The sequence below is a fragment of the Thunnus maccoyii genome, chromosome 15, assembly GCF_910596095.1.
Source record: "Thunnus maccoyii chromosome 15, fThuMac1.1, whole genome shotgun sequence".
NCBI lineage: Eukaryota > Metazoa > Chordata > Actinopteri > Scombriformes > Scombridae > Thunnus > Thunnus maccoyii.
In genome coordinates, this window is record NC_056547.1 from 2,751,907 (window position 1) to 2,777,839 (window position 25,933).

At 37.5% G+C, this 25,933-nt stretch overlaps 1 protein-coding gene and 6 gene segments (V, D, J or C); 1 reads left to right on the forward strand and 6 right to left on the reverse strand.

The window, feature by feature from the left end:
- Positions 1 to 3,062: 3,062 nt before the first annotated feature.
- LOC121913424 lies at positions 3,063 to 3,571 on the reverse strand. The segment is given in 2 exon segments: positions 3,063 to 3,394; positions 3,520 to 3,571. Coding segments are annotated over 2 exon segments (384 nt in total).
- A 562-nt stretch (positions 3,572 to 4,133) lies between these two features.
- Positions 4,134 to 5,769, forward strand: LOC121912449 (the record flags this gene model as incomplete). The annotated part of the segment is given in 2 exon segments: positions 4,134 to 4,167; positions 5,422 to 5,769. Coding segments are annotated over 2 exon segments (354 nt in total), but the record flags the coding sequence as incomplete, so codon positions are not given.
- Positions 5,770 to 7,003: 1,234 nt separating this feature from the next.
- Positions 7,004 to 7,561, reverse strand: LOC121912455 (the record flags this gene model as incomplete). The annotated part of the segment is given in 2 exon segments: positions 7,004 to 7,332; positions 7,549 to 7,561. Coding segments are annotated over 2 exon segments (321 nt in total), but the record flags the coding sequence as incomplete, so codon positions are not given.
- Positions 7,562 to 10,769: 3,208 nt separating this feature from the next.
- On the reverse strand, positions 10,770 to 11,269 carry LOC121913425. The segment is given in 2 exon segments: positions 10,770 to 11,092; positions 11,218 to 11,269. Coding segments are annotated over 2 exon segments (375 nt in total).
- A 2,736-nt stretch (positions 11,270 to 14,005) lies between these two features.
- On the reverse strand, positions 14,006 to 14,505 carry LOC121913427. The segment is given in 2 exon segments: positions 14,006 to 14,328; positions 14,454 to 14,505. Coding segments are annotated over 2 exon segments (375 nt in total).
- A 3,374-nt stretch (positions 14,506 to 17,879) lies between these two features.
- Positions 17,880 to 18,581, reverse strand: LOC121912440. The segment is given in 2 exon segments: positions 17,880 to 18,313; positions 18,530 to 18,581. Coding segments are annotated over 2 exon segments (360 nt in total).
- Positions 18,582 to 21,816: 3,235 nt separating this feature from the next.
- Positions 21,817 to 25,527, reverse strand: LOC121913428 (immunoglobulin lambda-1 light chain-like; the record flags this gene model as incomplete). Its single annotated transcript, XM_042436112.1, has 5 exons — positions 25,476 to 25,527; positions 24,959 to 25,259; positions 23,325 to 23,355; positions 22,244 to 22,295; positions 21,817 to 22,127 (listed from the first exon to the last, which is right to left on the reverse strand). Coding segments are annotated over exons 1-5 (747 nt in total), but the record flags the coding sequence as incomplete, so codon positions are not given.
- Between the last annotated feature and the right edge of the window lie 406 nt (positions 25,528 to 25,933).

A 25,933-nucleotide genomic window follows, 5' to 3' on the forward strand; every position in this document is an offset into this window, starting at 1 on the left:
ACCTGGAAAACATGAAAAAGAGGAGAAGGGTTATTGAGACAAATCCAGCTTGGAGAAAGATGATCAACATGAAAACAGAAGAGTATCATTTCTTTAACATGGAGAATAGATGGAAGAAGGTAAATGCTGCTTGTTTCAGTGTTTCTCCATCACAGCAGAACATCATTGTGGTGAACCTGGTTGCATCCTGAAGCAAAGTTTTCACAAGAGAGTCTCACCCTGAACAAGGAGCCCCAGGGTGGCCAGCAGTAGAGTCAGTGACATCATCATTGTGCTGCCGGCGGCGTGTCAGTGGCTCTGAAAGGTCTGGACAGCCACTGATCAACACTGGCCTCTTAACGGCTGGGAGCAGAGAGGCAGGACAGATATGCAAACACACAGAGTCAGTCAACTGTAGCTGTCCTCAACATATCATGCTGTTTCCTCCTCACTGCTGGGAGAACTCAACATTTACATCATCCTCATGTAGATTAAAAAACTAAAGATGTTGTCATTTGTCATCCTCAACAATCAAATCCTAACAGCAAATGATCTTTTATGTGAAATAGTTTTTCTTATTTAATCAGATCAAAGTCCAACAAAAAATAAATCTGGCCATTAAGGAAGCACAAAAACATTTTTACAGCATCAAATACAATACAGGCAATAAAAAGGAGCAAAGAAAACTGTCACTCATTATACTAAAAATTATATATAATATACAGTTAAATTGCACATTGTACAGATATTTTAACTTTAAAGAATGGAGCTTAGCATAAGTTCAAGCAGGAAGACTATCTACTACTCATTCATTCATTCTCATTCCTCTCTCTCTCTCTCCCACTGCTTCTCCTGCTCTCATATCAGTTGTTCATGGACGTTACTCTCAGTTAACAAATCAGATTCTGCCAGTATTTCTATCAGACTATCATGTCTTAGCTGCCAAACTTTAAATCTGATCTTCTCTCTGTCGTTGTCAGCTGATATTTCAGTGTGAATCGTTGCTACCTTCCTCCACCCTGTTCACCTCCACTTCATCACGTCAGCACACAAGATCACCAGAAGCAGCTCCTCTTCTCATCATCCAGATCCCAATATTCCCATATTCATCACCATCATCAGTGTCTAGACTCCATCGAGGGGATATCCTATTCTACTCACGCCTTAACTGCCCCTTTATAAATGACATCACAATGGGGTCTAATCACCAAAGACTTTTCACATTATGCATGTTCAACAAAATCATTGTCACTTAAAAAAATTGAAGTCTCTCATGATTGAAATATTTTTAAGCAGCTAACTGCATTTAACATCAATCCCACTCCTACTAAAATGATCTGAAGCTCCAGATGTAAGGGCTGTAACTCCATAAATCAGGAGTTTAGGATCTCCTCCAGATTTCTGAAGGTATGAGTGCAGGTAGTAGGGATGTGCAGAGAGTCCAGTATTTGTATCTATATTTGTTGAGGCAGCAAAATTATTTGTATTTGTAATCTAATAAAAGTGGAAAGAGGCTTAAAAATCCTGTTTTTGTTTTTATTACTCTTTTAATTTTAGAAAATTAAAGTGTTACAATAAGTGTTCATGAATAAACTACCTTACGATGGAGGTCCCCACACCAGATCTCAAACTGCAGTCTCCCAGATCATAGACGACTGCGCTGACTACTGAGCTAAAACTTTACTCATCACCTCATTGCAGACAGACCTCTACCTATTTATACACCCATTATTTTTATTTTCTTCCTGACAGCACAGCGTGTAACGTATAGGAGAGTACTTCAAAGGCGATTCTTGCTTTCCACTTTTCATTTATTGCCTATTTTTTACAACCTAACATTTTTAAAAGGAGAAGGGGAAAAACAGGTTATGGAGAGTCCCTTGAAAGCACTTTGCCTGTGTCAGTAGTTCAGCTTTATCTCTGGGGAACACCCCCAACTCCAGGAGTGATGTCCAAATTAGGAAATGTGCGTCATGTAGCAGATGGATGTGACTCCCCTCGTTGAGACCTGCTGATAGACGTAACAGCGGAGCAGAAGAGAGACACTGAGATAGTGATGTAACCGACCTGCACGCTGGTATTTGTCATGCTTTTTTTTTCTTCTCAAAAACAAATACTGTTTAAAATATTTGTATGAAACAAATATTCGTAAAAAACAAACAAAAAAACAAACAATATTTGTGCTTTGCTGAATAACGTATTTGTATTTGGGCCCAACCCTAGCAGGTAGTCATTATATGATCTGACTTCACATGCACTGCTGGGAAAATTCACTGTTCAAATGTCTACATTGTATTTAAATGAATGAACTATAATCACATTATTTTCTTTTAGTGATTTTTGTATTGGGTTGAATACACTGTAATTAATTTGTAGCTGATACATCAGATTTTTACGTTGCACATACTGTAAATAGTTGAAGTTTAAAAATCTTCAAGGGGAATGAAAGAATCTAGCTCGTGGCAGTTTGCACTTAATTTAATTTTAACAGATGAAGAGTATCTGGAGCAAATTCTGCCAAGTTTACTATGTACTTTAGTTTACTAGATTGAAATGAGAGAAGACATGAGGTAGTTTGGAAGCTTTTACAGTTGACTTTTATGAGTGAACATCATGAGATGATTATTCTATCTTGTCAGTTATGAAGTTCATCCAACTTTTCTATACAGAGAAAGATGATGAATGTAAGATGTGTCATAACATAATGTGATGAAGAGGATTTAACAGCTGAGGTGATGATGGGGCAGCATGAAAGAACAGAATGTCTCTGTTTGATAGATTTTACATTTTTGAGTCAAGATGATTCTTGAATGATTAAATATTTGTTTGACTCAGTAAGAGGTTGTTGAGGTGGGAGGTGGACTGTTTGACCTTCAGGAGGAAAACTGATAGAGACACTATGAACATCATAAATCATCTGTGTGTGTGTGTGTGTGTGTGTGTGTGTGTGTGTGTGTGTGTGTGTGTGTGTGTGTGTGTGTGTGTTCAGTGAACTGTATCAGTCTCTGCAGTAGCTTCCAGCTGCAGCAGTCAGTTCAGTTTCTGTTCAGTCTGACTGAGGGAGGTTTTTGTACGACGCTTTTTCACTGTGTGAACACATACTGACTGTTGGGATAGTGGAGACTCTGACAGTAATAAACTGCTGCATCTTCAGCCTGAACTCCACTGATGGTCAGAGTGAAGTCAGAGTTTGATCCACTGCCTGTAAAACGATCTGGAATCCCTGATTCTGGAGTGGTAGCACCGTAAATGAGAAGTTTAGGAGCTTCTCCATCTTTCTGTTGGTACCAGGCTAAGTAGTAGTCAGTGTAATCATAGTACACAGCAGGATTAGTTTTACAGTTGATGGTTGTGGATCCTCCCAGAGCAGATCTCACTGCTGCAGGCTGAGTCACTGTGACCTGGCCTCTGGACTCTGAGGATACAGAGACAAAAACATAAAGCAGCGTCATGGTTTTGATGGTTTTGATGGTTTTGTCGGCTTCATTTCAGAGGGACGGATGTTCATAGAGGAGAGGAGTTTGATTCTCTGGACTTTACCTGTGAAGCAGCAGCAGAGAAGAGTCCAGATGAGGACGGAGATCAAAGTCATGTTTTTGATGAGGAGGATTTCTGTGGCTTCTGTTGTGATGAAGGACAGCTGTCAGTCATCCAGTCTTCAACTCTCAGGACTATAAACTCTCCCAGAGCACTGGAGCATGGTGCTGCTGATGCAAAGTGGCTCTCTATGGAAATGCTCTGACTGACTCCATCAAGGACTTGGATTACTCTGATGATGCCGTTTCATCAACGGATCAATCAGTTTACCAGAGTATTGATTAACTATGTGTCAGTGATCATTTTCTGTGTTTCATTTATGTTCTGTGAACAGATTGTCTTCAGAAATGTCTGTTTTGATTCATTTTACATCTACAACACTCAGTTTTAATTCAAGACATAATTTAAAATACAGTAAACATGAAACAAAATTATTAATTTTAGAATAAGAATATAAACTATTGGCCTACTGTTATATATTTTCATATCATCCAGCTGTGTTTCACAGACTGAGGCTGTTTTTGTAGAGTTTGTTGTGTTCAAAGTCAGAGAGCCGTGTCTCTCTACAGTGAGAGGTTTTTGTACGACGACTCAGTTAGTTTGTATCACTGTGGTACACGTTCGGTGGAGGAACCAGACTGGATGTTGGAAGTAAGTTAAACTTTTAAAGTATTTTATTAAATCCTGAGTGATATTTAGGTTTTTGCACATATGTTTTCTCTAGAAATTGAAATTTCTGATTTTACATCTTCACTTCTAATTTTTTACCAACAGTTGTACACCAGCAACAAAAATAAGAGTTTTGTGTTTTAAATTTAAATGATGAATCAATATATTCTAAGTGTTTGGTCCACAGTAGAAATCATGTAATGTTTTAGATTCAGGCTGAAATTTGAGGACTTGTAGTTTTAGTTTAATGTGACAAAGTCAGAGAGCCGTGTCTCTCTACAGTGAGAGGTTTTTGTACGACGACTCAGTCAGTTTGTATCACTGTGGTACACGTTCGGTGGAGGAACCAGACTGGATGTTGGAAGTAAGTTTCTGCTCAAATATTAAATATCGAATCATCAGTTAAGTTTATAATTTCTGTGTCTGAACATTTGTAGTAGATATAAGTTTCCACTGAGCTGATCTAAAACACTTTAAAGTCTCAATTTTATTGTTCATTTCTCCTCTTTAACCTTGAAGTTGAACTCAAAGCAGCTTTACTGAACTTTTCTTTACATGTTCCAGTTAGTTTGTTAAATGTGAACAGCAGAAAGATTAAAGAACAACAATCCTACTTTAAACAAGTTTTTAAATTTTAATCTTTAATCTCCAATTTGAGTGAATGTTGAGTTAAATTTATTCTGAATAGTGTGGGTGATGATAAAAAAAAATGCTGCACATCTCTCATCATTTAAAATGACAGAAATTGTCTTTTAACCTCAGTTTGAAATATTTATTTGTTCTTAAAGATATTTGTTTCTTTAATATGTCTCAACATGTTGTGTATATTACGGATGTCTGTCAGTTTTTGCTCATAATGTCCTTTAACACTGAATCTGATTAACTGTTGCTCTTTTGATAGTTTTGTCAGTAAAGTTGTTGGTATAAATTCTAAAATTAAATCAAGGATGTCTAAGATATATTTACAAACTTAATATCTTTATTTTCAGTAAATAGTGTAAAATAAAATGCAGTAAAGAGTCATATGAGGACTCTTTCTGTGCTGATCTGCATGAGAGGTTTCTTAAAGGGAAGTGAAACAATGTGTGAGTGAGTGACTGGTGGAGCAGAAAAAACATCTGACAGAAACTCCTTAAAGGGGAAAATCCACTCTCACGCAGTAAAGGTGTCCAAGTGTCTGGTGTTTGATTGACAGATGTGTGGTCCCTGTCCTCTAATGTGATTGGTGTCTCCTAGGTGATGTCCGTCCCACCCTGACAGTGCTGCCCCCCTCCAGCGAGGAGCTGCAGCAGGGGAAGGCCACGCTCATGTGTCTGGCCAACGATGGCTTCCCCTCAGACTGGAGTCTGGCCTGGAAGGTGGACGGCAGCAGCAGCAGCAGCTTGGAGCAGAGCAGGAGCCCCGGGGTGCTGCAGAAGGACGGCCGCTACAGCTGGAGCAGCACCCTGAGGCTCCCTGCAGACCAGTGGAGGAAGGTGGGCTCTGTCACCTGTGAGGCCACCCAGGGCTCCCAGACTCCAGTCTCAGAGACACTGAGGAGAGACCAGTGTTCCTAGTCCTGACCTGACTCACTGCTACTGCTTTTACTCTGCTACTGCTCTCACTCTGATCTCTGCAACTATCTCTCTCTTTTATTTCACATGTTTCAGTAACAATATTTACTTGCTTGTTGTAATGTTTCAATATAATTTCAGTATTTCCAGACAATAAAGATCTGTTCATCAAATCACTTGTTTTCATCTTTATTATTATAAAAGTGTCTTAATTATTTTCTCTTAATGGTAACAGTAATGATATTAAATCCTGATAAAAACTGAGTTATAAATGTTTCAACTGCTCTATGAAGACTTCAGAAGGAAAATGTAAGATTACATAATGTATTGATTCATATACTGTATATTAGGAAAGTATTTACACTCAAACAACACTCTTAGATATTATGTGATTAATGCTACACAGTCATGGTGGTAGTAAGTCCATAATTTGTTTTCATAGTTTATAGTAAAGTCATAATAATTGTAGAAAATGCTTTGCTGGAGTCACTTCAGATTTGTCTGTAATAATTAGTCTACTCAAAGAGACTCAAAGAGTCTAATATTTTTATTTTTTCAGATGTATTAAAAGCATGTACATAATCTTTTAAACAATATCACAAAACCCTCAGAAATATGTTCTAATTCTGAAATAAAAAGCAAAATATCATCAGCATAAAGAGATATAAAATGAGTGTGATCTGACATTTTAACCCTGGACATTTTTACAAACTGCTTCTGCTGAAGAGCTGAAACACAAAGACAAATGAAAGAGATGAAAAAGGGAAAGAATTCAAATATTAATTAATTACATAATCTATTAAATGTTTTTTGGTTTATATTATAAATACTTGCTGCTAGAATAAAAACATGCAAAATGACAAATATATGTCACATGACATGATTATTAATTTTACAACACAAATGATAATAAATATTATCATGATAACATTTTGTAATTTATTTCTAAAAAAATATGGATGTTTGAGTATCTATGAAAAATAGTAAGAGATTAAATAAATAATAATAGTTTTAGTGTTCATGTGTTGTAGTCAGTAGATTAAACTTATTAAAGAATTGAAATCATACTTCAACAGAGGTTAGATTTGATGTTCAGCCAAATGTTTCATATTCTGTATTAATGAAAGTATTTAAAATAAATCTCTTTTTTTGTTGTTAAATACAGAATATTTAGTGTTAAAATGTTCAAATTAAATTAATAAAACCTCTCTTGTTTTAATTTCGGTGCAGCTGTTGAGTCAGATCAGTTCCTCTTCAGCTGAGGGAGGTTTTTGTATGACGTTGCATCACTGTGTGAACGGGAAGCTGTAACTCTGCTGACAGTAATAAACTCCTGAATCTTCAGCCTGAACTCCACTGATGGTCAGAGTGAAGTCAGTGATGTATCCACTTCCAGTAAAACGATCTGAAACTCCAGGCTGACGGTTTGAAATTTGATAAATCAGGAGTTTAGGAGCTTCTCCAGATTTCTGAAGGTACCAGTGGAGGGAGCTAATAACAGCTGAACTGGTTTTACATCTGATGGAGACGGTCTGTCCTGGAACAACAGACTGAGATCCAGGAGACTGAGTCAGGATGATTTGTCCTGATGAATCTGGAAAACATGAAAAAGAGGAGAAGGGTCATTGAGACAAATCCAGCTTGGAGAAAGATGATCAACATGAAAACAGAAGAGTATCATTTCTTTAACATAGAGAATAGATGGAAGAAGGTAAATGCTGCTTGTTTCAGTGTTTCTCCATCACAGCAGAACATCATTGTGGTGAACCTGGTTGCATCCTGAAGCAAAGTTTTCACTAGAGAGTCTCACCCTGAACAAGGAGCCCCAGGGTGGCCAGCAGTAGAGTCAGTGACATCATCATTGTGCTGCCGGCGTGTCAGTGGCTCTGAAAGGTCTGGACAGCCACTGATCAACACTGGCCTCTTAACGGCTGGGAGCAGAGAGGCAGGACAGATATGCAAACACACAGAGTCAGTCAACTGTAGCTGTCCTCAACATATCATGCTGTTTCATCCTCACTCAATCAAACACTAATTGCAAATTATCTTTTAAGCAAAAAAAAAAATCCTTATTTAATCATATAAACATTGTTACAGCAGTAAATACAATACAGACAATAAAAACAAGCCAAGAAAACGGTCACATACTACATTAAAAATCATATATAATACACAGTAAAAGTTACCTTGCGAGGTTGCTGGATTCGCGAGATCACAACATCATGAGATCAAGCGAGAATCCATCTTGTCAGGCTTCAGTTTATTCGCTTGTGTCCGAACCACCGGTGGTTTGGACCAATCAGTGTCCTATAAGGATTCTCCAGCTGCCTCACAAGGAAAGACGGTGATAGATGTAGATAGACAGATGGTTCATCCAATCACCTGCCAAGTATTTTTTTAGTGTCTACGCTTTTCCAAACAGTTTCCAAGGATGTCTTGTCAGATGGTTCTGTGTAATAAACTATCTAGCGTGTCAGGTTATCAGTAAAAGTGCACATACAGATATTTAAAATGACAAACCAGTTTTTAAGCAAATGACTGCATTCAATATTGTTACTTCCAGCAGTTTGACTGTAAAGTTGTAAAGGACCTGACATTGAACATGGATAATAAGACACTATCAGTGGTGTACTTTCATATTAAAGTGCTGCCATTGATGCTGTTAACTACAATGTACTTCTACATAGACTGTTAAATAGACATGGTTCATTGTTGTGTTTTTTTAACAATTCTTGAATGTCATGAAAATTTTCAAGCAGCTGAAAAGAAATAAGACTAAAGGTCTCCTTGTTGGGGCATCTTAAACTCTCAGACAATAAACATCAAATCCTTTGCTGATGGTCTTGACACACTGTTTGTGTCCAAACTTGAATTTGACCCTCTTCCCAAAAACAATTTGTTCATGACATTTGCTGAATGTTGTGGCAAACAATACATCAAGTTTGGTTTTTTGTAACACATAAAATGACAGTCAGGTTTCATATATTGTGAGTTTGTTTTGTGTATCGACATCAGTGGAGCTGACTCAGATGGATGTGGTAGTGGGAGGTGGACTGTTTGAACTTCACAAGGAAAACTGGTATACACACTATGAACATCATAAATCATCTGTGTGTGTGTGATATAGTGATATAGTGTTGACTCTGACAGTAATAAACTCCTAAATCTTCAGCCTGAACTCCACTGATGGTCAGAGTGAAGTCAACTTTATTCCCTGCTCCACTTCCACTGAATCTGGAGGAGATTCCTGTAAATCTGTCTGATGTTCCATAGATGAGAAGTTTAGGAACTTCTCCAGTTTTCTGATGGTACCAGGACAGAAAGTATTGTGGCCCAGTCCAGTGATCAACTTGTCTATTAGCCTTACAGTCAATAGAGACAGTTTGACCAAGCTGCAGTGATTTGGCTGCTGGCTGAGTCAAGACAACATTTTGTCCAACAGACCCTGAGGAGAGAGAAGAAACACTGGACATGAGATGGTGAAACTCAGCTACACTCCAAATGATTTTCACATGACAGAAAAATGATTTTCCTCACCCTGAGTAAAGCAGAGGAGAGTCCAGATGAGGACGGAGATCAAAGTCATGTTTTTGATGAGGAGGATTTCTGTGGCTTCTGTTGTGATGAAGGACAGCTGTCAGTCATCCAGTCTTCAACTCTCAGGACTATAAACTCTCCCAGAGCACTGGAGCATGGTGCTGCTGATGCAAAGTGGCTCTCTATGGAAATGCTCTGACTGACTCCAACAGGGACTTGGATTACTCTGATGATGATGCTTAATCAATGGATCAATCAGTTTATTAGAATATTGTTCAGAATGTATTTTTTATGGTTTCAGCTTTTACTCATATTTTCTTTCAGAATGTCTCATGTTTATTTATATTATTTCTAAAGAAATTAACATCAATTTATCTTTAAAACATGAAATAAATGTACATATTCTGGAAATATCTGTCACTCAGGTGATGTTACTTGTAATTTTACTAACAGAGACTTGTTTTTTTGAGTGAGCCGTGTCTCTCTACAGTGAGAGGTTTTTGTACGACGACTCAGTCAGTTTGTATCACTGTGGTTCACGTTCGGTGGAGGAACCAGACTGGATGTTGGAAGTAAGTTTGTACTCAAATATTACACATAATGTTGACATGTAAAGCTTTAATGTGTTTAAATGTTTGTAGTAGATACAAATATCATCTGTGTTGATTTATATCACTTATATTCTCTTCTGTTTTAATCATGATGTAACTCAGACCAGCTTCAATAAACTGGTCTTTACACATTATTGTCAAACTGAAATGTGAACAGCTTGAGAAGAAAAAAGATTAAAGAACAATACTTCTACTTTTAAAATGTTAACAAAAATTAAAATTTCCACTTAATAGTTAACTATTATGAAGTTGAATTAAAATTTATTTCAACGATGTAAAAATAAAAAATGTTTTCATATCTCTGATCCTCTTACTGTGATTGGTTTCTTACTGTAAGATAATATTTAGTGTGATTTATATTTTTTGGTGGTGGGAGCTGTGATTATGAAAGTTTCTGATGCTGATTTGTGTTTTCATATTTTCTGTTAACAGGATATAATTGAGATAGATGTGATCCAGTATGAGGCCGAGGTCAAAGGTCATGACCAAGTAATTTCTAACCAAAAGTCCCCGGCCAATCTCTCTCATTGGTCGGTAAATCGATTGATTATCATTTTAAAACATTGGATCAAATCATAATATGGTAAGAATAGATGGAGAGAAGCTGTGATGGAAAACTTAATTGATTTCCCCCGAGACAATCATTGTCCAGAAACTGTTTTCCTTAAAGTGTTCTGACATATTTTCATTTATCTTAAAAACTGCAATGTGCGAATAATTTAATCTATTTAATATGTGTGTGTGTGTGTGTGTGTGTGTGTGTATGTGTGTGTGTGTGTGTGTGTTCAGTGAACTGTATCAGTCTCTGCAGTAGCTTCCAGCTGCAGCAGTCAGTTCAGTTTCTGTTCAGTCTGACTGAGGGAGGTTTTTGTACGACGCTTTTTCACTGTGTGAACACCCACTGACTGTTGATAGAGTGAAAACTCTGACAGTAGTAAACTGCTGCATCTTCAGCCTGAACTCCACTGATGGTCAGAGTGAAGTCAGTTTTTGATCCACTGCCTGAAAAACGATCTGGAATCCCTGATGCTCGAGTGGTAGCACGGTAAATGAGAAGTTTAGGAGCTTCTCCATCTTTCTGTTGGTACCAGGCTAAGCGATTAGAAACAAAAACATTCTGACTGGTCCTACAGCCGATGGTTGTGGAGCCTCCCAGAGCAGATCTCACTGCTGCAGGCTGAGTCACTGTGACCTGGCCTCTGGACTCTGAGGATACAGAGACAAAAACATAAAGCAGCGTCATGGTTTTGATGGTTTTGATGGTTTTGTCAGCTTCATTTCAGAGGGACGGAGGTTGATAGAGGAGAGGAGTTTGATTCTCTGGACTTTACCTGTGAAGCAGCAGCAGAGGAGAGTCCAGATGAGGACGGAGATCAAAGTCATGTTTTTGATGAGGAGGATTTCTGTGGCTTCTGTTGTGATGAAGGACAGCTGTCAGTCATCCAGTGTTCAACTCTCAGGACTATAAACTCTCCCAGAGCACTGGAGCATGGTGCTGCTGATGCAAAGTGGCTCTCTATGGAAATGCTCTGACTAATTAACATAATCATCACATTCTCAAGTGACACTTTTTTAATGCTTGCAGTAATGCTGATCATTTTTGTATGTATGAACAATAAAGAAACTTTCATCAAATCATCTGTGTACAAACATATTATTACAATAATAAACTGCTGTCACATGTTACTGTGTTCAATGAATCTACAGATACTGAGTTTGTCTCTGGGTATATTCACAGGGATTTTATCATTTTTTGTCACCATTTTACTCTTAAATTATGGTAGTTTTTAAAGCATGTCAAAGTATAGGATGAAAGGAGAACATTTTAACAGAAACAGTGAGTCTGCTCTACATGGTATCCCTCACATGTGTCCTCTCTGTCCTGCTCTTTACTATATTGTTCTGTATTTCAGCATGGGGATGGAGGAGCAGAGACAGGAAGCTTGTAGGCAGATTGTGGGATTGACTGGTGTAATGCTGTATTGATGCTGATTTATACCTCTGTGTCTGAGTGTCTGTATTTGCACTACCAAATGTTTGTGGTTCATCTGTTGGAGCTCAGAGGATCATAATGTAACTTATGTGCAACTTTTCAAACAATAATCTTCATGTAGCTGCGATTCACAAACTGTAGACACCACGAGAGCTTTGATCAGTCTGCAGCTGCTTCCACATGTTCAGTGTTCTTACTGAATATCTGCTCTTCCAAGTCATGTCACATTTTCTTATAGAGCAAATTTCATACAGAAAGCAACACAATGAGCTTCACAAGGGCAAGAGCAATACAATTATAAATACATAAAATACAAGCATACATATCATCATACATAAAAGCGAGCAAACATATGATTGTATACATGGATGCATAGGTAATTAAAGTACATAATAATTCAGTTAAAACAGGAGCAGATAGTTGCTCAACCTAGTTAAGCACAACAGTAAACAGAAATGTTTTAAGTCTACTTTTAAAGGAACTAAGTGTTGGGGCATCTCTAATATCACTTGGAAAGTCAGTCCATCTGTATGGAGCATAATAGCTGAATGCAGCTTCTCCTGCTTTAGAGCACTCACATGGAGGACAACAAGGAGACCACTGGCTGATGATGTGAGGCTTCTTGTTGGTTCATATGGCACAAGCAATTCCTTAATATAATTTGGAGCAGTGCCATTCAGTGCCTTGTAGACGAGTAGGAGGACTTTAAAATCAATTCTAGCATTTACTGGAAGCCAGCGCAAGGAATTAAGAACAGGTGTGATATGTGCACTTTTCTTAGTCTTGTCTAAAATACGTGCAGCATCATTCTGTATAAGCTGCAGGCGCTTAACAGTTTTTCAAGAGTCCAGAAAAAATAGTATTGCAATAGTCAAGTCTGCTTGTGACAAATGCATGTACTAGTTCTTCAGTGTCTGAATTTGACAGAAAGCCTCTGATTTTTGAGATATTTTTTTAGGTGATAGAAACCTGATGTTGTGACATTATTGATATGACAGTGAAAGTTAAGCTCAGCATCTATGATAACATCAATGTATCATGTCATGTAGCAGGTGGATGTGACTCCCCTCATTGAGACCTGCTGATAGACGTAACAGCGGAGCAGAGGAGAGACACTGAGATAGTGATGTAACCGACCTGCACGCTGGAATTTGACATGTTTTTTTTTCTTCTCAAAAACAAATACTGTTTAAAATATTTGTATGGAACAAATATTCATAAAAAAAAAAACAACAAAAAAACAATATTTGTGCTTTGCTGAATAACGTATTTGTATTTGGGCCCAACCCTAGCAGGTAGTCATTATATGATCTGACTTCACATGCACTGCTGGGAAAATTCACTGTTCAAATGTCTACATTGTATTTAAATGAATGAACTATGATCACATTATTTTCTTTTAGTGATTTTTGTATTGGGTTGAATACACTGTAATTAATTTGTAACTGATACATCAGATTTTTACGTTGCACATACTGTAAATAATTGAAGTTTAAAAATCTTCAAGGGGAATGAAAGAATCTAGCTCGGGGCAGTTTACACTTCATTTAATTTTAACAGATGAAGAGTATCTGGAGCAAATTCTGCCAAGTTTACTATGTACTTTAGTTTACTAGATTGAAATGAGAGAAGACGTGAGGTAGTTTGGAAGCTTTTACAGTTGACTTTTATGAGTGAACATCATGAGATGATTATTCTGTCTTGTCAGTTATGAAGTTCATCCAACTCTTTTATACAGAGAACGATGATGAGTGTGAGATGTGTCATAACATAATGTGATGAAGAGGATTTAACAGCTGAGGTGATGATGGGGCAGCATGAAAGAACAGAATGTCTCTGTTTGATAGATTTTACATTTTTGAGTCAAGATGAATCTTGAATGACTAAATATTTGTTTGACTCAGTAAGAGGTTGTTGAGGTGGGAGGTGGACTGTTTGACCTTCAGGAGGAAAACTGATAGAGACACTATGAACATCATAAATCATCTGTGTGTGTGTGTGTGTGTGTGTGTGTGTGTGTGTGTGTGTTCAGTGAACTGTATCAGTCTCTGCAGTAGCTTCCAGCTGCAGCAGTCAGTTCAGTTTCTGTTCAGTCTGACTGAGGGAGGTTTTTGTACGACGCTTTTTCACTGTGTGAACACAAGCTGACTGTTGGGAAAGTGGAAACTCTGACAGTAATAAACTGCTGCATCTTCAGCCTGAACTCCACTGATGGTCAGAGTGAAGTCAGAGTTTGATCCACTGCCTGAAAAACGATCTGGAATCCCTGATGCTCGTTTGGTAGCATCGTAAATGAGAAGTTTAGGAGCTTCTCCATCTTTCTGTTGGTACCAGGCTAAAGTGGTGGAAATAAAAACATCCTGACTGGTCCTACAGCTGATGGTTGTGGAGCCTCCCAGAGCAGATCTCACTGTTGCAGGCTGAGTCACTGTGATCTGGCCTCTGGACTCTGAGGATACAGAGACAAAAACATAAAGCAGCGTCATGGTTTTGATGGTTTTGATGGTTTTGTCGGCTCCATTTCAGAGGGACAGATGTACATAGAGGAGAGGAGTTTGATTCTCTGGACTTTACCTGTGAAGCAGCAGCAGAGGAGAGTCCAGATAAGGACGGAGATCAAAGTCATGTTTTTGATGAGGAGGGATTCTGTGGCTTCTGTTGTGATGAAGGACAGCTGTCAGTCATCCAGTGTTCAACTCTCAGGACTATAAACTCTCCCAGAGCACTGGAGCATGGTGCTGCTGATGCAAAGTGGCTCTCTATGGAAATGCTCTGACTGACTCCAACAGGGACTTGGATTACTCTGATGATGCTGTTTAATCAATGGATCAATCAATTTACCAGAATATTGATTACCTATGTGTCAGTGATCATTTTATGTGTTTCATTTATGTTCTGTGAACAGATTGTCTTCAGAAATGTCTGTTTTGATTCATTTTACATCTACAACACTCAGTTTTAATTCAATACATAATTTAAAATACAGTAAACATGAAACAAATTTATTAATTTTAGAATAAAAATATAAATTATTGGCCTACTGTTATATATTTTCATATCATCCAGCTGTGTTTCACAGACTGAGGCTGTTTTTGTTGAGTTTGTTGTGTTCAAAGTCAGAGAGCCGTGTCTCTCTACAGTGAGAGGTTTTTGTACGACGACTCAGTCAGTTTGTATCACTGTGGAACACGTTCGGTGGAGGAACCAGACTGGATGTTGGAAGTAAGTTAAACTTTTAAAGTATTTTATTAAATCCTGAGTGATATTTAGTTTTTGCACATATGTTTTCTCTAGAAATTGAAATTTCTGATTTTACATCTTCACTTCTAATTTTTGACCAACAGTTGTCCACCAGCAACAAAAATAAGAGTTTTGTTTGTTTTTGAAGTTTAAATGATGAATCAATATATTCTAAGTGTTTGGTCTACAGTAGAAATCGTGTAATGTTTTAGATTCAGGCTGAAATTTGAGGACTTGTAGTTTTAGTTTAATGTGACAAAGTCAGAGAGCCGTGTCTCTCTACAGTGAGAGGTTTTTGTATGACGACTCAGTCAGTTTGTATCACTGTGGTTGACTTTTGGTGGAGGAACCAGACTGGATGTTGGAAGTAAGTTTCTGCTCAAATATTAAATATCGAATCATCAGTTAAGTTTATAATTTCTGTGTCTGAACATTTGTAGTAGATATAAGTTTCCACTGAGCTGATCTAAAACACTTTAAAGTCTCAATTTTATTGTTCATTTCTCCTCTTTAACCTTGAAGTTGAACTCAAAGCAGCTTTACTGAACTTTTCTTTACATGTTCCAGTTAGTTTGTTAAATGTGAACAGCAGAAAGATTAAAGAACAACAATCCTACTTTAAACATGTTTTTAAATTTTAATCTTTAAATCTCCAATTTGAGTGAATGTTGAGTTAAATTTATTCTGAACAGTGTGGGTGATGATAAAAAAAATGCTGCACATCTCTCATCATTTAAAATGACAGAAATTGTCTCTTAACCTCAGTTTGAAATATTTATTTGTTCTTAAAGATATTTGTTTGTTTAATATGTCTCAACATGTTGTGTATATTACGGCTGTTAGTTTTTGCTCATAATGTCCTTTAACACTGAATCTGATTAACTGTTGCTTTTTTGATAGTTTTGTCAGTAAAGTTGTTGGTATAAATTCTAAAATTAAATCAAGGATGTCTAAGATATATTTACAAACTTTATATCTTTATTTTCAGTAACTAGTGTAAAATAAAATGCAGTAAAGAGTCATATGAGGACTCTTTCTGTGCTGATCTGCATGAGAGGTTTCTTAAAGGGAAGTGAAACAATGTGTGAGTGAGTGACTGGTGGAGCAGAAAAAACATCTGACAGAAACTCCTTAAAGGGGAAAATCCACTCTCACACAGTAAAGGTGTCCAAGTGTCTGGTGTTCGATTGACAGATGTGTGGTCCCTGTCCTCTAATGTGATTGGTGTATCCTAGGTGATGTCCGTCCCACCCTGACGGTGCTGCCCCCCTCCAGTGAGGAGCTGCAGCAGGGGAAGGCCACGCTCATGTGTCTGGCCAACGATGGCTTCCCCTCAGACTGGAGTCTGGCCTGGAAGGTGGAAGGCATTAGCAGCAGCAGCTTGGAGCAGAGCAGGAGCCCCGGGGTGCTGCAGAAGGACGGCCGCTACAGCTGGAGCAGCACCCTGAGGCTCCCTGCAGACCAGTGGAGGAAGGTGGTCTCTGTGACCTGTGAGGCCACCCAGGGCTCCCAGACTCCAGTCTCAGAGACACTGAGGAGAGACCAGTGTTCCCAGTCCTGACCTGACTCACTGCTACTGCTTTTACTCTGCTACTGCTCTCACTCTGATCTCTGCAACTATCTCTCTCTTTTATTTCACATGTTTCAGTAACAATATTTACTTGCTTGTTGTAATGTTTCAATATAATTTCAGTATTTCCAGACAATAAAGATCTGTTCATCAAATCACTTGTTTTCATCTTTATTATTATAAAAGTGTCTTAATTATTTTCACTTAATGGTAACAGTAATGATATTAAATTCTGATAAAAACTGAGTTACAAATGTTTCAACTGCTCTATAAAGACTTCAGAAGGAAAATGTAAGATCACATAATGTATTGATTCATATACTGTATATTAGGAAAGTATTTACACTCAAACAACACTCTTAGATATTATGTGATTAATGCTACACAGTCATGGTGATAGAAAGTCCATAATTTGTTTTCATAGTTTACAGTAAAGTCATAATAATTGTAAAAAAAAATGCATCACTGGAGTCACTTCGGATTTGTCTGTAATAATTAGTAATTGATTAATTTTAATGAAAAATCCTCCAATCATCTTATGTTACTGAAGTGTGTCAGTGCAAAGAGTCTAATATTTTTATTTTTTTCAGATGTATTAAAAGCATATACATAATCTTTTAAACAAAATCACAAAAGCCTCAGAAATATGTTCTAATTCTGAAATAAAAAGCAAAATATCATCAGCATAAAGAGATATAAAATAAGTGTGATCTGACATTTTAACCCTGGACATTTATACAAACTGCTTCTGCTGAAGAGCTGAAACACAAAGATAAATGAAAGAGTTGAAAAAGGGAAAAAATTCAATTCTTAATTATTTCCATAATCAATTAAATGTTTTTTGGTTTATATTATAAATACTTGCTGCTGGAATAAAAACATGCAAAATGACAAATATATGTCACATGACATGATTAGTAATTTTACAACATAAATGATAGTAAATTTTATCATGATAACATTTTGTAATTTATTTCTAAAAAGTTGTATGTTTGAGTATCTATGAAAAATAGTAAGAGATGAAATAAATAAATAATAATAGTTTTAGTGTTCATGTGTTGTAGTCAGTAGATTAAACTTATTAAAGAATTGAAATCATACTTCAACAGAGGTTAGATTTGATGTTCAGCCAAATGTTTCATATTCTGTATTAATGAAAGCATTAAAATAAAACTTTTTTTGTTGTTAAATACAGAATATTTAGTGTTAAAATGTTCAAATTAAATTATTAAAACCTCTGTTGTTTTTGTTTGAGTGCAGCTGTTGAGTCAGATCAGTTCCTCTTCAGCTGAGGGAGATTTTTGTACGACGTTGTATCACTGTGTGAACGGGAAGCTGTTATCCTGCTGACAGTAATAAACTCCTGAATCTTCAGCCTGAACTCCACTGATGGTCAGAGTGAAGTCAGTTCCAGATCCACTTCCACTAAAACGATCTGAAACTCCAGGCTGACGGTTTGAAATTTGATAAATCAGGAGTTTAGGAGCTTCTCCAGGTTTCTGAAGGTACCAGCCGAGGTTAGTACCAACACCTGAACTGCTTTTACATCTGATGGAGACAGTCTGTCCTGGAACAACAGACTGAGATCCAGGAGACTGAGTCAGGATTTTTTGTCCTGATGAACCTGGAAAACATGAAAAAGAGGAAAAAGGTTACTGAGACAAATCCAGCTTGGAGAAAGATGATCAACATGAAAACAGAAGAGTATCATTTCTTTAACATGGAGAATAGATGGAAGAAGGTAAATGCTGCTTGTTTCAGTGTTTCTCCATCACAGCAGAACATCATTGTGGTGAACCTGGTTGCATCCTGAAGCAAAGTTTTCACTAGAGAGTCTCACCCTGAACAAGGAGCCCCAGGGTGGCCAGCAGTAGAGTCAGTGACATCATCATTGTGCTGCCGGCGGCGTGTCAGTGGCTCTGAAAAGTCTGGACAGCCACTGATCAACACTGGCCTCTTAACGGCTGGGAGCAGAGAGGCAGGGCAGATATGCAAACACACAGAGTCAGTGAACTGTAGCTGTCCTCAACATATCATGCTGTTTCCTCCTCACTGCTGGGAGAACTCAACATTTACATCATCCATAACATAAAGGAGTGACAATCTGAGGGAGAGAACTTCATTTGATTTCCACCAAGCAGTTAAAAGACTGATGTGAATTCTGTAATCTAATAATTTTGAGGCTTATTATAGAAATTGTTTTCAGTTCATCATTTTGTCTATTGTGTATCTTGTTTTTTCCAAAGTACAAAATGTGAATTTACTCGTGTGAAAGTCCTCAAAATCACCACATAGATAAATAAACAGCTTATAGATAAATTTAGGAGTTTTCCTCATTAAAATCTATCAAATACACTCAACATTATTATTATTGGTTTTGAACTTAACAAACCTTGAGCTGAATAATGCAACGATGTACAAAAATATAAAAACATAGAAGTCATATCAGTCTGACCCTCCCTCCATCCCTCCCATTCCCACCCACCCCTTCCAGCCTGGTCGCCAGAATACAACGTTGGCAGTTTACGTTTCTGCAAACCACAAAAATGTTGAACATCTACGTTTCAACATGTGTAATACGCAGCATATTAACATTTCAACAATATGTATCATCTCAACATTTCTAAAGTGACGTAGTTCACATGTGATCTATATGAGCTGATCTTTCTTATTATTAGGAGGAGGAGGGGTTGGTGGATGGTTAGTAAGTTTCTTGGCAGCAAGTTGGAAATCAGCAGAGAACAGGTTTTCTGGTGAGAAAACCGGCTTTTTTTTATTGAGACATCGGCCGTTTTTATTTTATTTTTTATCTTTATTTCAACCCAAACCATGATCTTTCCCTAACTCTAACCAAGTGGTCTTTGTGCCTAAACCTCACCAGACCTTAACCACAGCATTGTCACACCATAAAACATCATTATTCAACGGGTAGAAATGCTAATATGCTACGTTTGTAGAAATGTTGATATGATACGTATTACGCGTGTTGTAACGTATATATTCAACGTTTCTGTGGTTTGCAGAAACGTTCAATGCCAACGTTTTCTTCTGGCGATTGGGTTGCCCCTTCAGGTCCAACTCCTAATTACTTCAGGATATGTATCTATACAAAGAGAGAGGGATAAGTTACAACAGTTCAGACTATTAAGAAGAAACGACAAAACAGTATAATTGCAGAGAGGGAATAGATAACAGCTCTTGTGTATCAGTTTAGTTAAAAGAGTGGGATAGAGCAAGAAATATATAAATAAAATATAAATTTAAAAGGAGGAAACAAAAAAAATGACTCATGACTCATGACAACTGTCATGACACATGCCAGTTGGATTCAATACTTATGTTGAATGTTAGAAAACCTCCCCAAATCTTTTTAAGCTCTCTGGGCTTTCCCTTCAAGTTATACATTATCTTTTCATTTGGTAGACACGATGCTAATTCATCAGTCCATCTAGCAGATGTAGGTGGATGTTCATCTTTCCATTGCATAGCTATACATTTGTTGGCTATGATGAGGGCAATTCTAATAAATTTGAGGTTGTTTTTATTGACTTTTATCATGGAGGTATCACCCAATAGAATTATTCTTTGTTCTGTGGGGATGGTTGTTCCTATGATGTCACTTAGCTCATTAACTATAGAGATCCAGGATGTATTTAGACATGGGCAGGACCAGAACATATGTATCAGTGTTCCTGTTCCAGTTTTACATCTTGGGCAGAACTCAGAATACTGAGGTTTTATCCTGTGCAACCTGTCAGGGGTGTAGTATATTCTATGAATGAGACTGTATTGTATAATTTTATATCTACTGTTAAAAGAGAAACACTGACTACCAATACACAGTGATTCCCATTCCGCTTCTTCAAAATTACACTCAAGGTCTTCTTCCCATTTGTGTTTCACTCCTAACAATTCCCACCCTATGATTTGATAAATTCCTGAGTAAGTATAGGATATAAACCCTCTTACTCCTGAATACACTTTTAAGAGAGCCAGTCTGAATGTGGGATGGAGCTGGTGAAGCAAATAAGAAACTGATTCTAGGACAGACATGAAGACATCTATCAAGTCAGATGACAGGAAAAATGATTCCAACATTCATATTGATCTGTGATATCTTTGACATCAGGGAAATACTGGAGTTGTAACTATTTTATCTCAGTTTATTGAAATGTGGATTCCAAAGGATGTAGGAAGGACGATGACAGGAAGCTTGTAGACATATTGTGTTATTGATTGGTGTAATGCTGTGCTTATGTGCTGCTGAATAATAAAGGTTGAGCGTCTATATTTACACCAGCAGATGTTTGTGCTTCATCTGTTGGAGCTCAGAGGATCATAATGTAAGTTATCTGCAACTTTTCAAACAATAATCTTCATGTAGCTGCGATTCACAAACTGTAGACACCACGAGAGCTTTGATCAGTCTGCAGCTGCTTCCACATGTTCAGTGTTCTCACTGAATATCTGCTCTTCCAGTGGATCTTTTTCTCTTCATTAATGCTGCAACAATTATATTATCCTCATCTAACAGATCCACTACTGCCAGTCCAAACTTTCTCTTCAGCAGCGTTGTTACTGCTCTGTATAACAAAGTGAATATGAGAGAAAGTAAACACAGCTAGAACAGGTAACAGGTAGAGTCTACACAGAACTGTCAATCACCTGCTGAGCTGTGGAGACACCTTGATACAGAAGATTATTTCAAGCTTTAAGGAATCTGATGTTCTCAATATATAACTTCATATCACATTTCATATGTTTTAATAAAGGAACAAAATACCTGTTTCGCCTCTTTTTTCATTTACTTCAATGTAACTAATTTGTTTCCTTCAGTTTCTATCAGGTCATCAGTACAAAGTTGTTACTGTGTTTGTACCACTGTGAGACCAATCATGAAAAATACTGTGATTATTATCTGAGATAGATTCATATTTGTTACTACAGACATATAGATGAATTGTTTAATGGCTTTGTCTGAAAGTGTGTGTGTGTGTGTGTGTGTGTGTGTGTGTGTTCAGTGAACTGTATCAGTCTCTGCAGTAGCTTCCAGCTGCAGCAGTCAGTTCAGTTTCTGTTCAGTCTGACTGAGGGAGGTTTTTGTACGACGCTTTTTCACTGTGTGAACACATTCTGACTGTTGATATAGTGATAACTCTGACAGTAATAAACTGCTGCATCTTCAGCCTGAACTCCACTGATGGTCAGAGTGAAGTCAGAGTTTGATCCACTGCCTGAAAAACGATCTGGAATTCCTGATGCTCGAGTGGTAGCATCATAAATGAGAAGTTTAGGAGTTTCTCCATCTCTCTGTTGGTACCAGGCTAAACGGTTTGAACTATAAACATCCTGACTGGTCTTACAGCTGATGGTTGTGGATCCTCCCAGAGCAGATCTCACTGCTGCAGGCTGAGTCACTGTGACCTGGCCTCTGGACTCTGAGGATACAGAGACAAAAACATAAAGCAGCGTCATGGTTTTGATGGTTTTGTCAGCTTCATTTCAGAGGGACGGATGTTCATAGAGGAGAGGAGTTTGATTCTCTGGACTTTACCTGTGAAGCAGCAGCAGAGGAGAGTCCAGATGAGGACGGAGATCAAAGTCATGTTTTTGATGAGGAGGATTTCTGTGACTTCTGTTGTGATGAAGGACAGCTGTCAGTCATCCAGTGTTCAACTGTCAGGACTATAAACTCTCCCAGAGCACTGGAGCATGGTGCTGCTGATGCAAAGTGGCTCTATGGAAATGCTCTGACTGACTCCAACAGGGACTTGGATTACTCTGATGATTCTGCTTAATCAATGGATCAATCAATTTGCCAAAGTATTGATTAATTATTAAAGTGTACAGCTGCTTATTTGAAGACAATATAATTCCGTTTTCAGAGTCTGAATGAAAGAAAATATTCTTGATTAATTTAACGTACTGATTATATAATTTCATCTGAAGAAATCTACCAGACATTTATTTAGTGAGTGTTTTATCTGGAAACATTTCATGTGTTTAACTCAATCTTCCTCTCAGAATAATTAATTTAATGACATGTCACATCCTCATTATAACCAGTGAATACCATAATATCACTGTAGCTGATTTAACCTCATGTTGTATCAATAGGATTAATTTTGTGAGTTGGAAAAAGTATTTCAGTGCTTAAAATATTTGTCATTAGTGAAGTCTGTCTTTTTTCATAGTTCAGTAGCGATGCCTGTGTAAATGAGGAGATTAAACACAAACTGTCACTTTAACGTTTTGGCTTCAATTTAAAAATATGGATGCACAAATAAAAGTATTTCTGCCTTTCTGTAATGCATAATATTTACTTCTTTAACATTGATGTTTAAGTTTTTGAGTAAATTAAAGTAGTTGAAGAGTTGTTTGCTTGGAAGTTTTTATCTTTAGTACTGAAACCTGTCTGTTGCCATGGTTCATCAGTGATGCCTGTCTGTTGCCATGGTTACTGAGCTCAGAGAGGGAAGTGAAACACTGAAGACCAGTTTTATCCAGTCTGAGGAAGACCAACAGAACCAGCAGCCTCCTCTGCTGCAACCAACAGGGTGGAGTTTATTTTCTCTTTGCATGAACTTTCTTCATGTTGTCTCTCTGTCTCCTCTAGTGGGTCGAGTCACCCCCACCCTGACGGTGCTGCCCCCCTCCAGCGAGGAGCTGCAGCAGGGGAAGGCCACACTCGTGTGTCTGGCCAACGATGGCTTCCCCTCAGACTGGAGTCTGGCCTGGAAGGTGGACGGCAGCAGCAGCAGCAGCTTGGAGCAGAGCAGGAGCCCCGGGATGCTGCAGAAGGACGGCCGCTACAGCTGGAGCAGCACCCTGAGGCTCCCTGCAGACCAGTGGAGGAAGGTGGGCTCTGTGACCTGTGAGGCCACCCAGGGCTCCCAGACTCCAGTCTCAGAGACACTGAGGAGAGACCAGTGTTCCCAGTCCTGACCTGACTCACTGCTACTGCTTTTACTCTGCTACTGCTCTCACTCTGATCTCTGCAACTATCTCTCTCTTTTATTTCACATGTTTCAGTAACAATATTTACTTGCTTGTTGTAATGTTTCAATATAATTTCAGTATTTCCAGACAATAAAGATCTGTTCATCAAATCACTTGTTTTCATCTTTATTATTATAAATGTGTCTTAATTATTTTCTCTTAATGGTAACAGTAATGATGATAAATCCTGATAAAAACTGAGTTATAAATGTTTCAACTGCTCTATGAAGACTTCAGAAAGAAAACGTAAGATCACATAATGTATTGATTCATATACTGTATATTAGGAAAGTATTTACACTCAAACAACACTCTTAGATATTATGTGATTAATGCTACACAGTCATGGTGGTAGAAAGTCCATAATTTGTTTTCATAGTTTACAGTAAAGTCATAATAATTGTAGAAAATGCTTTGCTGGAGTCACTTCAGATTTGTCTGTAATAATTAGTAATTGAGTAGTTTTAATGAAAAATCCTCCAATCATCTTATGTTACTGAAGTGTGTCAGTGCAAAGAGTCTAATATTTTTATTTTTTCAGATGTATTAAAAGCATATACATAATCTTTTAAACAAAATCACAAAACCCTCAGAAATATGTTCTAATTCTGAAATAAAAAGCAAAATATCATCAGCATAAAGAGATATAAAATGAATGTGATCTGACATTTTAACCCTGGACATTTTTACAAACTGCTTCTGCTGAAGAGTTGAAACACAAAGACAAATGAAAGAGATGAAAAAGGGAAAGAATTCAAGTATTAATTAATTACATAATCAATTAAATATTTTTTGGTTTATATTATAAATACTTGCTGCTGGAATAAAAACATGCAAAATGACAAATATATGTCACATGACATGATTAGTAATTTACAACACAAATGATAGTATATTTTATCATGATAACATTTTGTAATTTATTTCTAAAAAAATTGTATGTTTGAGTATCTATGAAAAATAGTAAGAGATCAAATAAATAAATTATAATAGTTTTAGTGTTCATGTGTTGTAGTCAGTAGATTAAACTTATTAAAGAATTGAAATCATACTTCAACAGAGGTTAGATGTGATGTTCAGCCAAATGTTTCATATTCTGTATTAATGAAAGCATTTAAAATAAATCTTTTTTTTGTTAAATACAGAATATTTAGTGTTAAAATGTTCAAATTAAATTATTAAAACCTCTGTTGTTTTAATTTGAGTGCAGCTGTTGAGTCAGATCAGTTCCTTTTCAGCTGAGGGAGGTTTTTGTATGACGTTGTATCACTGTGTGAACGGTCTGTAACCCTGCTGACAGTAATAAACTCCTGAATCTTCAGCCTGAACTCCACTGATGGTCAGAGTGAAGTCAGTCCCAAATCCACTTCCACTAAAACGATCTGAAACTCCAGGCTGAAGGTTTGTAGCTTCATAAATCAGGAGTTTAGGAGCTTCTCCAGATTTCTGAAGGTACCAGTTGAGCATATTACTAACACTTGAACTGGTTTTACATCTGATGGAGACAGTCTGTCCTGGAACAACAGACTGAGATCCAGGAGACTGAGTCACAGTGATTTGTCCTGATGAACCTGGAAAACATGAAAAAGAGGAGAAGGGTTATTGAGACAAATCCAGCTTGGAGAAAGATGATCAACATGAAAACAGAAGAGTATCATTTCTTTAACATGGAGAATAGATGGAAGAAGGTAAATGCTGCTTGTTTCAGTGTTTCTCCATCACAGCAGAACATCATTGTGGTGAACCTGGTTGCATCCTGAAGCAAAGTTTTCACAAGAGAGTCTCACCCTGAACAAGGAGCCCCAGGGTGGCCAGCAGTAGAGTCAGTGACATCATCATTGTGCTGCTGGCGGCGTGTCAGTGGCTCTGAAAGGTCTGGACAGCCACTGATCAACACTGGCCTCTTAACGGCTGGGAGCAGAGAGGCAGGACAGATATGCAAACACACAGAGTCAGTCAACTGTAGCTGTCCTCAACATATCATGCTGTTTCCTCCTCACTGCTGGGAGAACTCACTGTAATTTGTAGCCGATACATCAGATTTTTACATTGTACATACTGTAAATAATTAGATGTAGACATGCTGATGTAATTGATGGCTTGTTTTGGGACTCACACATGTGTTGAATCAGGTGGAGTTTATATACAGACCTTCTTGGTCAAATGCTGAGTCAGGTCACAACCAACAATCACATTCATTTTATGTGACGGTTTGCTGATGATATTATGTTTTTTATTTCTAACA